This window comes from Camelus ferus, chromosome 1 (assembly GCF_009834535.1).
Source record: "Camelus ferus isolate YT-003-E chromosome 1, BCGSAC_Cfer_1.0, whole genome shotgun sequence".
NCBI lineage: Eukaryota > Metazoa > Chordata > Mammalia > Artiodactyla > Camelidae > Camelus > Camelus ferus.
Genome location: NC_045696.1, coordinates 97676733 through 97691018, shown reverse-complemented (window position 1 = coordinate 97691018; position 14286 = coordinate 97676733). Strand labels below are relative to the sequence as shown.

The 14286-nt window shown below is 43.9% G+C and overlaps 1 protein-coding gene and 1 long non-coding RNA gene across 8 annotated transcripts in view; one reads left to right on the top strand and one right to left on the bottom strand.

Annotated features, from left to right (window-relative positions):
* Window positions 1–4058: 4058 nt before the first annotated feature.
* The window catches only part of LOC116665785, a 13626-nt gene continuing 3398 nt past the window's right edge, over window positions 4059–14286 (bottom strand). For 2 of the 7 annotated variants that reach the window (XR_004322468.1, XR_004322463.1), the window contains exons 2-4: window positions 12855–12906; window positions 7248–8504; window positions 4059–6572 (exon numbers count right to left, since the gene is read on the bottom strand). This is a non-coding gene — a long non-coding RNA (uncharacterized LOC116665785). Of the gene's footprint in view, window positions 6704–7247; window positions 8505–11180; window positions 11976–12854; window positions 12907–14286 lie in introns of all 7 variants that reach the window. The other 5 variants (XR_004322472.1, XR_004322470.1, XR_004322464.1 and 2 more) reach the window with 4 other exon arrangements.
* The window catches only part of TM4SF4 (transmembrane 4 L six family member 4), a 22664-nt gene continuing 18436 nt past the window's right edge, over window positions 10059–14286 (top strand). The window contains exons 1-2 of the mRNA XM_006187261.3: window positions 10059–10503; window positions 11241–11330. Coding sequence (XP_006187323.1) covers window positions 10330–10503; window positions 11241–11330 — 264 coding nt within the window. The 5' untranslated portion in view covers window positions 10059–10329. The remainder of the gene's footprint in view (window positions 10504–11240; window positions 11331–14286) is intronic.

Genomic DNA, 14286 nt, shown 5'->3' with positions numbered 1-14286 from the left:
GATATAGAAGTTTCTACTGTATAGCACAGGAAACTCTATTCAGTATCTTGTAGTAACCAATAATGAAAAAAGAATATGAAAAGGAATATATGTATATATATGTATGACTGAAACTTTATGCTGTACACCAGAAATTGACACAACATTGTAAACTGACTATACTTCAGTAAAATTGAATAAATAAATAAATAAATAAATAAATATTTTTAAAATGTCTGATAAAACTTAAGAAGTTCAGCTAATTTTAAAAAAAAGTCACTGTTGGATCTACATGATGCCAAATACCTGGATTTTATTTTATAAAATAAATAAACAAATAAAAGGGTAGGAAATCAGTGAATCAAGTTATTTTCTACTCCTCTGGAAAAAAACTGTTACTTGCTTTGACTCTGTCAAAGAGAGGCAGACTTAGGTTTGGCTGGAACACCCGTTTTTCAAAAACATTATGTATCTGACATAATTATAGATATTCTGAATGAGAAAAGGGGAAGAGAAAAACAGGAAAGGGAGCTACCATGTGGTTGACTCCCACTAAGTGTGATCCCCCGAGAGCAAGGTTGTTCACAGTCAAATCCCTACGGCTAGAACAGGGCTGACCATCTCGTCTACTGAATACAACGATGAATGAGCAGCTACTCTGTGCCGTGTCCTCTGCCCACCTCATCTCCTCTGACCCTTGATAGCCAATTATTCCACTTCATAGATGAAGTGACGTAAGCTCTGAGAGGTTAAGCAATTTCTCAAGGGCCACAGTTATTAAGTAGTAAAGCCAGAACTTCTCCTCAAGGACTCTTTTCATTATATCAGCAAGGTTCCTAAAAAGAACTGATGGCAAGCCTGCCTCAAAGACACACACATCTCCATTATCCTGAGAAGGTACCTCCATGTGGGATGATAGCTTCACAAGAACAAAGCATAAAATTCAGAGAATAAATTCCTTCAGTCAGGAAACTTAGTGGCGTCTTTTGGGTTTTCTTTGCTTGCTCTGCAGCTGGTAGATGAACTGGGAGGCTGGTGGGCAGCTCTGGAAGTCACCAGGAACTCACATTCAGTGAAAACACTAGAGGAATCCTGGGTCAGGCAGAGGGAGGACTCTGTGGATCAAGGTGGCTGTGAGATCATGGCCCCCTCGGGGACTCTGAGCAAGTGTCCGCTCACGGGGGAAGGGATGTGGTGGAGGTCTCCTTGGTCTGAAACAGAGCTGTCTAAACTGTTTGCCAGAAAGTGTTCAATGGGATGTCATTTTTCAGGTGTTCCCTCCTGCATCAGGAGAGAGGGTGGAATGGGTAGAAAATATCCTGCTTATATCAGGTAGGATGATCTTCCCCCTCCCTCCCCTTAAACCTCCCCCCAACCCACCTTGCTAGTTACGGGCAGTCTTGAGTAGTTTTCAATTCAACTGTGAACAAGTGATGAATGGATACCCTTAACTGTTAACTTGAATTGAAAAATGCATTCTAAATTACACAGGAACCTCAAGAGCATGGAAATCCCAGCCTTGGAAACTTTGGTAATGAGCTGTATGGTTATTCCAAGAGGGTATCAAAACTATGGGTTCAAGAAGTAAATAAATAATCCTATCTTGCGTTTCCACCAGTCAGGTTTTATAGTTATGTGGAGGTGGCAGTCATTATTGTCATCATCACCATTATCAGTTAATATTTTATGGTGTTTCCATTCGGTGAAGGTACTGTACCAGGTAGAGTCAAGGACTTTATCTTTCTAGAAGAGACAGTCACTGACTTTAAGGAGTGTTCCACCTCCTTTTCTGGATCAGAGGTTAAGATAAAAGATTTAGATGTGGTGATAAGTTTGGAAAGTCCATGTAGCCCTGAAAGTCCCAGGAAGGAAGAAAGCTGCAGATTGTTAACTTCCAAAGTCCTTGCGCAGACAGCCAGTGGGACTCCAGCTGCTCAGCAGGGAGAATGGAAAGCTGCAGAGGTCGAAGATGAGTAAGACCTGAGAAACGGCCAGTGGATTCAGTCATGCAGAATGTTGCTGATGAACTTTGTCTAGTGAGCCCAGGGCAGGAACAAATCAGAGGGGACCAGAAATTGAAGAGATGGGCTCAATCACAAAAGGAAACCAAGAAGTAGGGTGGTCACTGAGGGAAGGAGCAGGGCCGAGGGAAGATGTTCCCAAGAAAAAAATCCAGAAGTGGCAAATTTTGATAATGACTGAAGTTAGTGAGTAAGTAAAGGGAAGTTCATTATATAATTTGCAGATTGTGTTGAAGTGTAGTTGACTTACAATGTTATGTTAGTTGCAGTACAACATAGTATGGTTATGCTCCATTAAAAGTTATTACAAAATATTGGTTATACTTGGTAGATTTTTTTTAACTTCCTTAATGAAAATTGAGGGAAAGAAAGGTAAGTACCTCACCTCTGAAAAGAGGGTGGAGAAACGAGTAAAGGGAGAACACTAAATGCACATGGAAGAATGACAATGGTAGATGGTACAGTCTCAGAGGTGGTGCGTGGAAGGGGAAACAAGAGCTCAGGTGAGGGAATTAAGCTTCTGATGGGAAAGATAATAAAAATCAATGAAAATAACGATAAAATCTAGGTTGAAGAGGAAGTATGGTATAAAAAAATATTATGAAGTTGCAAGGAAGATGAACAAAGGAACTTGGGCTTCTGTTTCCAGAAAGTGGGAGGAGAGATGGTAAGAAGCAAAGGAGGTGGGCCAGTGGAGGGAGGGCTCCAGGAACGTGGGAAGGGTTGTAATAACAGTCGTGGAATGCAGTGGGGAATGAGTGAGAACCAGGGGGATGACAGACTGCTGAGTAGTAGGGCCCTTCTAGTGGACGTCAGCACGAAGTTTTAATGGGCCCAGCCTGTGAGGACTCCTTTCTTCAAACATGCGGAAATCAGCAAGCCAGGCTGATGAGAGTTCTCTTGCAATCTCAGAACCTTCCAAAATCCTCAAGTTGGCAGTAACTATCTCAAGAACAAAGTTTGCTAGAGCAAGGAGCAACGGTCAAGAACACCCCAAAAAGGGCAGATCCACTGGGAAGTCAGAGTGGGTGTCCATTTGGCCCAAAATAAATATAGTAATCACTGTGGACAAATTCACAGCATGGTCCTAGGGCCACAGGTACATCATATGACATGACCGCCAGCATCACCCAGAAGCTTGTTAGAGATGCAAAATCTCAAGTCCCACCCCAGAGCTTCTAAGTCAGAACCTGCATTTTAACAAGATCGTGGACGAGTTGTGCACACTGACGTTTGAGAATCCTGGTATAAAACTTTGCTAAAACCTTTGAGATACAAGTAGGTAATCAAAGTAATGCTAATCTCAGTTAAAAAAACAAAAACAAAAACTGGGCCTCTCCAATGTGCCTCAGGCTGTACTGGGGACTTGGAAAACCACCAGAGACCTCCAGGATGTGTCATTGTCCACCCTCTAAGTTTAATCACCAAAGCTACTACTGGGAGGTTTTATCTTGTTGTTTTGGGGTTTTTGCAATTGTAGTTGTCTCCAAAGGAAAGCAGTTAATTTTAACTTTGACTTTCTGTGATTTGGAGCTGGTCATTCCATTTCAAGTGAGTGATGTTTATCATTCAACTCTGGCTTCTGGACTCCACCACTAGCTGTGGAAGGACAGCCCAAGTTAGCCACATAGTAAGTACATATCACACCAGCTGCCTACATCAAAACCTGCCTTTTAAAACTTGGTTTTAATATTTTCACCACCCCAGAATTTAGTCTTACCCATAATTTTTGCTCAGAACGTTTGCAACTGGGAATCAGTCTTTAAAGTCTGTGTCTTTGGGCAGTGGGACGGCAAGAGCCCTCCCATGTCCCCCAGCACTGCTTTTTTTTTTAAATTAAGACAAGCAGTGTGTGGACTTCGGTTCCAACACTCGCGTGGTCTTCTGCAAGCTCCTTACCCCTCTTAGCCCCAGTTTCCTCCCATATGGGAAAGAGTGAATTACTGTCCCCACCTCAGAGGGAAGTTGTCAAGATTAAATAATGTTGTTTAATAATAACAAGAGTTAATAATGAAAAATATTAAAGCCATGTCTTGCATGTAACAAGTACACAATAAATGCTGACTATATAATTTTATTAAAAATTTTTTCTCCACAATGAACAAAGTTTCAAAGGTACATTATTTTTTCGAGAAGCCTCCATCTTATTTTCAAAATTTCACTTGCTTTCTTTTTGTTTTTGCTATTGTTTTCTAACACGTTTGTGAATTTTTTGAAACCAAATATGACTCGGGAAATATGTGCCAAAGGCACAGAGCAGAAGAATAATACATGTAATTTCACAAAGTCAGATTTATAAACAAAAAAAAATAAAGACAATGTTCAAATTTCTTGGCCTTTTACAACCATAAAATGGATTTCTAAACTTAGTCTGCCTAATTTAATTTTAAAAAGAAGATGAGAAGCCTCAATTAGTGACATTTCTTCACTTTGCAGAAAGTGTGCGGGGACCGAGTTTCCGTTGAAAGCTACCTCTTCACCTATAACCATAGCGACATGAAAGAATGCTACAACAGATCGATATTTGGGCAGATCTCTCAGGAGAGATTCGCTGGCCAGGGTTCATGCCTCTCTGAGGGGTCAAGCTGTGCCCTTTTGTACTGGGACCTGTGTCAGAGAGGGTCACCCAGCACCCCCTTTGAGTCAGGAGGCAGTGTGTGTATTCAATTGCTCATTCTGATTTGGAGATACTGACTTTTAGTTATTGGTGGTGCCTGCAAAACCCCCAAGTCCAAATCCTAATCAAGCTGTGTCCACCCATTTATTAGAGGGATTTATGCAGATTATTCAGCCTGTAGCTGAGAATCACTCTTGATGTGAAGCTAAATGCATGCAGGCAGCCCTCCCTGTGTTGATGGAAGCACAGCGTACTGGGGATTACAGTGTGGTGGTTCAGAGAACCATCACTGGAGACAGACCCCCTGGGTTCATATCTTACCTCGACCACTGTGGCAAGTTAAAGATGGCCACAAGTATTTTGCCATTTTTCTCCTGCAGAGGTGAAGTGTGTACCTCTCCCCTTGAATCTTAGATGACTCTGACAATTCTAACCAAGAGAATATGATAAAAAGTGACCCTGTCCCAATTTCTAACTCAGGTCTTAAGAAACAGGCAGCTTCTACTTCTTGTCTGAGCCACCATCTAAAAATCTCACTACCTGACTACAGAGACTATGTGAAGACCCTTAAGACTACAGCGGGGGAAGAGGGGGGCCTGCTGAGCCCAGTCTTATCACCCTTCCCATCAAGGAGCCTGGGATGCGAGTAAAGACATCTTGGACCCTTCAGACCAATGCAATTCAGCCCCCTCCCCGCTGAACAAGAGTGAATGACCCCAGGGACACTACCTGGATCTGAAGGATTACCTCACTGATCTCCACCCAAACTCCTGCCCCACCAACTCATGATAGATAATTAAATAGTTGCTGTTTTATTTATTATCTTTTTTCTTTTTTTTTTAATTGGAGTATAGTTGATTCACAATGTTGTGTTAGTTTCTGGTGCACAGTGTAGTGATCCAGTTTCATATATATATTCTTTTTCATTACAAGTTACTACAAGCCATTGAATATAGTTCCCTGTGCTGTACAGTAGCTGTTTATCTATTCTGTATGTAGTAGTTTGTTTGTACCTGCCAATCCCAAACAGCTGCTGTTCTAAATACAAAGTTTTATGCTATTTTGATAGACAACCAGAACCGCATTACTATTGTTTTGGTTTCCTCATCTCTAAAACAGGGACAATAATTACAATGCCCACCTTACCAGATTGCTCTGGACTGAAATGAGGTAGTAGCGCTGAGCCCTCAAACGCGGGCCTGGCATACAGTAGGCACTCTGGAAAGGCTGGCTCCTGTCAGGTTTGAATGACAACTCTGTTAGGTTCTGAGAGAGAGAGGTCCGAGGGTAGGCTCCACGTCGTTTAGTTCTCCAGGCCATTCAGTCCTTTTGCGGTCCTGTCTCCAACAAGCTCCTTACGGAATACTTGGGTTGAAATGAACCAAGCGTGAAGGACCCAGTCACGAAGCCTTAGAGTTCACTGTTCCACCCTCAACTAGCTACTGCCTCCCCTCAGACGGGGTATTTCCCATTCTTCAGGTCAGTAGAGGCCGAGCTGGCCCCCGATCCAGCTCCATGCTCACCACTCTCAGCATCCAGCTCTTCAGCATCTCCCCAAACCTTGCTTCATCCCATCTTCAGCTCCACTCTTGCTACACTTCCTTTGCCCCAAGTGAGCACTCATCTTCTGACAGAACATAGATTCCATCACAAGCACTTGAGAAACGAGCAAGGTCCCAATTTCCCAAAGGAAGTGCTAGGGAATCCTGGTCCTTCAAGATGGACTACAACAGAAGAGTTCTGTGGACATGGAAGTTTGCATGACTGATGCCACACATGCTAACTTTCCTTTGACAAGTACAAGTGCATTTGCAAATTAAGAGCCCTGAAGAGCTATGCCATTCAGAAGTCTGCTTAACTCTGTCTCATCCTGAGTTGCGTAAACATATCTTGACTGTGCAACACTTTTCTTGTAAAACAAGGTTTCTTGGAAGAAGCAACCACTGAGCTGAGTCCTGGAGGAGTGGAAGAGGGAGCAGGTGAAGGAGGCAGAGAAGGAACAGGGAAGACGGTCAACTTGATTTGGCAGAAAGATACATCAGAGGGCTGAGTTTAAGATCTGGGGGTTTGGGGAGCCTCCTAAGGGCTTTAAGAGAGAGTATATAAGATCAGATTTTCATTTCATAAAGATCACTAGCTCTCACTTTATAAAGAGCACTGACTCTCACCTTTATTTTTTGGTTCAAGACTTACAGTAAACAAAACATGTTGCATAGTAACCCAGTATCTGTATCCACTTTACAAACGTTTCGTAACATGGCTCTTAGTCCTGTTACTTGCAGTGCCCACTGATACTTCCTTCCTTTTGGAAATCACTTTTGAAAAGCTATGCCAATAATCTAGGCAAGCAAAGCTGGGGAACTGAACTATACAACACCTAAATCTAAGTGTATCAAGGCCCCTTGTTTTCTCCCCAATTACTTCAAGAGAAGCAGAAGAACCTATTCCTAGTTCTTCTGCTAAGGAGCAGTTAACTTACTTAACCTCTGTGTGTGATTTACCTTGTCTCTTGTTACAGGTAAACAGCTGTAATACTATTGAGGGCAGAATGTCAGTCAGATTCGTACGATTTACTAGGACAGCGCTTGGCACACTGGTGGACATCTTTTGGGTGCTTCTAACACACTTACTGATTGCATTGCATTGCCCTGAGTTGATGATTCTTCATCCATTGTGGGACGTAGAGTTTAGCAGGCTGAGAAGCAGTAGTAAGCGTCACCTAAGTATTGTGCATGCCTTCCGCAGACGATCAGAGTCACTGCAGAACATCTCCCAGGCCTGTGTTCGTTGGTTCAGGAATGCAGGAACTTTCTGCTGCTTACTCTCCTGCGATCAAACCACCAGAGGGTGTGGTCCAGGAGGACCGCCACCATGTTCACGTCCTTCTCCTCTCCCTTCTGCAAGGATCCCTTTCTGTCCCTTCCGGACCTGCCATCTGCTCTCACTTCTGAGGTCTCCTTCCTACAGGACAGGATGTAAAGTGGGGCTCAGTCTTCACCACCTCCCCCTTGCTATCTCTGAAAAGGAGGGCTCTAGCCTTTTTGGCATAGGGCTTCACTGCTAAACAAAGAGTGAGCAGCTAACCATCAAGAGTGGGCGTCACAAGAATGACTGCCAGGATCTCACAATGTTTTCTCTAGTGCCCAGAGCAGTCTGTGGGTGACCCCACCCTTCCTGAGGGTAAATTTCACCAAGCCTCCCTCCCCTCACCATCCCTGTTCCCCAGATTAGGTGTTCTGCTTCCTGCTTGCAGGTCTAAAGGTACAATGAATAGTAGAACAATAAATGAATTAATCACCCTCCAAGAGTTTGAAGTCTCAGGTAGTCAGGGCATTCCAGAAGGGTGACGGTCCGTCAGTGGTTCCCTGCCTCCGCACAGGAAGTAAGTGACCCCTGGCTTCTCCCTCACAGTTACTCATGTACCAAGTCTTCTTAAAAACTGCGGCAGAAAACTGAAGTGTGCCCACAGTATTCTTTACTTATACCTGCTCTCTTAGTAACGGGCAACTCCAGTTGTTAGCCTGTGACGTCCAGGATACCAGGGCTGCCGACCAGTGGTATTCAAATGCTGTGACGGTAACTTCTACGGCCAAAAAAGTCCCTGAAGAAAGAAAAAAGCTGCCCCGTCCCCAGAAGAAAGCTGCCTCACTCCAAGGTGGCATCTACAAAGACAAACTCCACACTTACGTCCCTAGAACCTTTGTCTTCCTCCCGGGATTATTCTCGAGACTCCCTGCGAAGCTGGCGGGTTCCAAGGAAAGCTCATTTGCACCTGCTTGGAGTGTTGGAAGACAACTGCAGCAGTGGTAACAGTCCTTGTCTGCTGCTGGCTGGGACACTGCTGGTTTTCCTTTTCTTCCTACTGCTTGTCTATGTATCTGACTTTTCTATCAAAAAAAAAAAAAAAAAGAAAGTCCATATTATTTTGTAACACGAAAAAAATCACAACTGTTTGTCATTCAGAAGGAAGGATGTCCCATTGTATCCATACATTTCACACATAGCGTCAATTCTATTATTTATATGGAAGAGATAATTTTTTTTTTAATTTCTAAAAGGGAAAATCTATTAGGAAGACAATAGCCTGGGTTTTGTCGGCACAGAATCTTGACTGAAAATCTTCACTCCTCACTGTATTACGCTGGGACGACCTTGCAAAAGCTACTTAACCTCTCTAAGCCCTAGTGCCTTCACCTATAGCGGACATGATATCTTCTTTACAGTTTGTGCTCAGAACCTTATGCACACTCAACAAACGTTTGTTGTGTTTCTTCAAACCTGAGGTCTCAGGAAGGGTCTTTATAGAGCAATCAATACACATTTCATAGAATCTGTAGAAGGAAACTCAGCGTCCATCCAATCTGACTTCTCTGGGATCCCGTCCATTGCTTCCCTGGTCAAGGGTCCCTGAGCCTTGGCAGAACGCAGCCCACTGCTTCCCTGGGAATTGGTGGCCAACTCTATCGTAGGACGAGTCTAACCATGATAATGATGTTACTTGCTTTTTAATTTACTAAAATTTGACTCTGTATGAAATTCTGTCTACTGTTCTTATGCTAACCTCTAGGCTCTCAGCACAGAGCTAGCAGGCTCCCTTTCTATCCAAGTCCTTCAGCTGTTAAGTAACACCAGTACTGAGCAGGGTCATTGCATAACGTAGGGCTTAGTCTAGGCATGGTAAAGACCTTCTCACAGTGACACAAAGCAAGTAAGTAATTGAATCATGCCCCGGGAAGCTGGCAAAATTTCCAGTAGAAGTCCATCTTTCTGCCTCCTACACGCTCTACCTGCTCTTCTAACTTTGTCCGCTCTGTCTCCAGTCCACTCATCAGTATCTTTCCTCTCCTCCACCCAACGTCAACCTTTTTTTGCCCTTACCCTTTATAAAGGTAGAGGTTTTTATTCCTGATGGAAGATGTAGCTGAACAAGTTAATTGGGAAAACTGTTTTTGCTAATTCTATCATGCCAGGTAGGGAAGGGGACAGAACTTAATGGAGTAGCAAATATGGAAGTAAAGCAGTAAGACAAAGTAGTTATTCTGATTTTGTCCTTTAAAAATTCCTGTAGGCCTGAGCTCAGCAGTACCCAACTAGATCATCAAATCTTATTTTCCTATTGAGGAAAACAGCAGCTCTTTCAAATAACTCTTTTGCATTTCAGGCTTTCAGCAGGAAAGACAAAGACACACTGTGGACCATTAAATACTTGGGAGACATGATTTTAGCTAGGCTGTAACTCAATTTTACAGTGATTTGGAAAGAGCCTGGGGGAAATATTTCTTGATTTGGGCAGGGGCATGGTCAGATTAAAGGTGCAGAAGTTCCAGATGCTTGTTTGTTCCAGAAATGTTCGATTGCAACAAGGTTGAGTGTCTTGTCTGTGCTAGTGGATTATTAACAGAGGTTATTGGTCTCCATGGCAAAATGATTGCAATGAACGTAATCTTATTTATGAGGGTGCAAAAAAAAAAAAAAAGGACTTCAGGTCAGGGAGAATGTATAAATGTCCATTGCCATCAAGGTTCGGCTATCTTTGAGAAGCTGAAGCAACTCCAAGGACACAGTTCACAGGCTGACTTCGTTTCTCAGCTCCAAAATACGGATTGATTTGGGGACAATTACTACGACACTGTGGCTGATAAGTTTGAAGAGAGCCTGTGAAGAAGGCAGCGAGGGTCCTTGAATCGCAGACCTATATTCTCCTTCCCCAGCATGTGCACCGGGAGCTGTGCCAAGTGCCTGGGGGGCACCCTCATCCCCCTCGCCTTGTTTGGCTTACTGGCTAACATCCTGCTATTTTTCCCTGGAGGAAAAGTGATAGACAACAATGACCACCTTACCGACGAGGTCTGGTATTTCGGAGGAATATTGGGAAGCTGTGTCTTGGTGAGTAGGGAAGACTTAAAATCCCCCCAAAGGAGATCTGCACCCCATCCTTTTAAAACTGGGTACTTACCGAACAGGAAGAGATTTGGTTGTTAATGAAAGCTCACGCTTTGCACGATGAAACGTCAGTGCTTTCATTTTTCCCTTCTCGGTTGGGACCAGCCAAATGTCCACTAAACTGACTAATAATGAACCCCCAAGCTTAGGCTGGCAGTTCTCATGTGTAGGTTGAATTCCATGAACCAAACAGATGGCGGTGTAATTTCTTTATTTTAACAAGATAAAGCTAGGGTGATGGGCGGGGGTGGGGGAGTGAACACACATTTTTCTAGCAAATTGATTGACTGAAAACCACCAAAAGAAGCAGATGTCTGTGGGTTCCTCGTCCACTCGTGTAGTAATGATTTTATTTACCCCTGGTTTCCAATAGAGGTTGGAACCCTGTGGTTTAGAGACAGAGAGACTCATGTTTCATGACCACTGAGGACAAGTTTCTTGTCCCTAGCCTAACCCACCGTGTGAATGGGAGCTCAGAGTGTCAGATCTTGACAGCTTGCCTCCTTGCACCTGCGGTTAGGCCAGATGGAACCCTAATACTCAAAACACTCGTCTACCCGCCAGCCATGCTCCGCAGGTTTCCACCATACCCTTATCCATGGGCGGACGTGGCATCTCACCCAGCCAGGCAGGCGCCAGCCCTTCCCAGACCCGCGCTGAGCTGCTTCTTTTGCCCATAGATGATCTTCCCCGCGCTGGTGTTCTTGGGCCTGAAGAACAACGACTGCTGCGGATGCTGCGGTAACGAGAGCTGCGGGAAGCGCTTCGCGGTGAGTTCCCTGGGCGCAGCCACCGGAACTACTCCGGGGTGCACTGCCTCCTTGTGCTGGGCGTGGGGATGCGCACCAGATACCAGCCCCAGGCAGGACTCTGGGGGCAGCTGGTATAGGAATAAAGATGGGATTTTTGCTGGTGCAAAGTCACAATGATCATAAATAGTGAAAACCACAATCATACTTAGAGGGTAGAAGTACCATTTAAAATCTGGTGGTGCCATAGGAAAAAAAATGCAAGCTGGGAAGGCAGAGATGGTGCAGAACTCTCCCTTTGCCCTAGAGAAGCCCTGAGACCTTGCGCAAATCATTTCCCTTCTCTGGCCGCCACATTGCCTCACTTGTAAAAGGCGGTTGGGACACGATAACAGATGGTAACCTCCTCTCCCTGATGGCCCCCTACACTCTCCGTCCACTCCACTGCCAGGTTCGCGATCAGAGGCTCAGCACTTCCCTACTTCACCCTGACTTTGCCGTGGGACTGTTTTCTTTCTGGTTTCCGGCAGCCATCCATCTTTTAGTGGGCAGGCTGGAGCGATTAGGCTTCACGGCTCCAAGCAGAATGCGGAGGAAGGCTGGAAGTGGACCCCATTTCCGCCACGGAGGGAGTCGCTGTACTGCTCTCTGCCTCCCTCTGCTCCCCTGTAAGATGAGGAAGCTGGACTAGATCAGAATTTCCCCAGTATGGACAAGTTCTGCTGGCACACAGCTGTGGTCTTTCAATCACGTAGAAAGTTATTCTCTTTTTAATTCTCCTTTAATCCTCTGGATTCTATCAACAAAACTCTTATTTTGATGGAAATAAGTCTTTACTATTTCTAATCCCTTGTAATCTCCCTTTCTGACAAAGTGAGAACAAGTCTCCAGCTCCAAGGATGCAAGAAACAGTAACTAGAAATTCAATAATATTGTGTGTGTCTGTTAATGATTCCAGTTTTTCATTCATAGAGGTGATAAAAGTGAATAAATTAGAGCGTTGGCTTTAAAAAGATATTGAATTCAGGTACATTGTTGTGGCAAAAATGAAGAAGGTCCAACTGGAATTACTGGCCCGATGATGAGGAAGGCCAGCTCCTGCTCTGATCTCTGAGGTTCAGTTGTCCATCCAAGAGACTCATGAACCCCAGTGATGAATTATGCACTCTCACCTTAACTTCTTAAAGGGAAAGGTGTAGCTATTTGTCCTGAAACCGAATCACTTCTAACATTTCTTTCTCATCATTATTTGCTCATTTAGTCAACTAAAAAATATGTATTGAGTACATAGGAAGGGCTGAGGCTCATGCATTGCAAGTACAGCGAGGCTTTTCCATGTGAGATCAAAGGCCATTCAAAGAGAATGTTTCCACCTGCTTACCACCATCAAGCATTGATTATTACAGCAACATTTAAAATCGTCATTTACAAAGAGATGTGAAAGTTACCCACAATTTATTTGATATAATTACTTAATGTGCGTTGTATATAATGCTATTTTAATATAATTAATTATAAAGGAACAGAAATAAATATAGAACTCACCTTCCCTTTGAAATGTAATCCCATTATACCTTGCAGATTTGGGAAGAATAAGCTGGAGATGAGAATTTGAGAAAAATTAGCAAATAAGAAAATTGGATGAATTGCTTAGAAATCTAACAACTCAATCCCTGGTGCTGAGCAGAAGGCTGAAGATTAGCCGATATAAAACAAGGGTCTTTGTTTATTTTTTTTTGTTTTTAAGATTATATATAACACAATGAGATATAAAATAATATTCAGAGTATCGTGCAAAATGTGTTTTTTAATTAGATGTATGTGAAGTCCAAGAGGAAAGCAGAGAAGTCACATTTGTACAAGCACAGTTGAGTCAATAGGAGCTGAAACATTTGGTCTGCCCAACTCAGCTGTCAGATCAGGCGCCCTCACCCCCTGGGAGGGATCTGCCCTTGGCAGGAGTTGAGAGTGACTCCTCCCAATGACCGGCTGACTGTCCACAAGGGCAGTGCCCAGCAAAGGACCAGCTCTACAGGCTGGAACCCGAGGCACCAACCACAGCCACCCTGCACCAGAGCGACCGCATTCTTGGTGGCCAGTGGAAAGATTTCTTGTTTGGGGTCCATTTGTTTGTTAATCAGCTGCCAACTTTTAAAAATAGAGAGATTTCACAGAAAGTGTCTAGATCTCTTACTGCTTTTTCAAAAAAATCAGAAATTAACCTGCCACTTCTGGGCCTGCATTTTGACACAACAGTGTCCGGCCCTGGTCGGGGCTGAGCTCTTCGCCCCGTCCCTGAGGACCTCGGGGTTCCCGCCCCTGCCTTCGAGCCGTGTTTCCCTAATGTTCTGAGGCTCTGGGCACCAAGCAATAATCATTTTTTAGAGAAAGGTATTTACAAACACTCTGTCAGACAAAAAGAAAAAAAAGCTGCAGGTAATTTGATCGGTATTCTAATGCTGAAGATTGGAATTATTTTTCCAAAGACTCGCCGCATTGCCCTCTCGGTATTTAAGGAACACTGGGCTTCCCAGGAATGTTGTATAAGAATTCCTGCAGGTGAAAAGGCCTGTGTGGCAGAAACAGACTAGGCCAAGGGCTGCTGAGCTAAATCCTGCGCTGCCTTCAGAGCTTTGTTGTCCATCATTTGTTCCCTGGCCTCTCTCTCCCCTCTCTTCCCTGCTGTGTCTTTCTGGAATATTCCCCAGAAGTCAGCTGCATCATTCTCGTCCCTTTCCTTGGGTAGTGAAACCAGGACATCCAAATCAGTCATGGAAGCAGGATGTGATGGCTGTAGAGATAAAGCAAGACAATGAGCTGGAAAAAAAATCTTGAGGTCACTGAATTGATGGTTTCATATAGTGAAACTGAAAAATGGAGGTGAGCTCTCCTCTGAGGCAGAGCAAGACTGAAACCCAGCCCCAGGGGTCTGAATGCTTTTAAATAAATTAGGGTAAATGAGAACAGAGAAAACTGA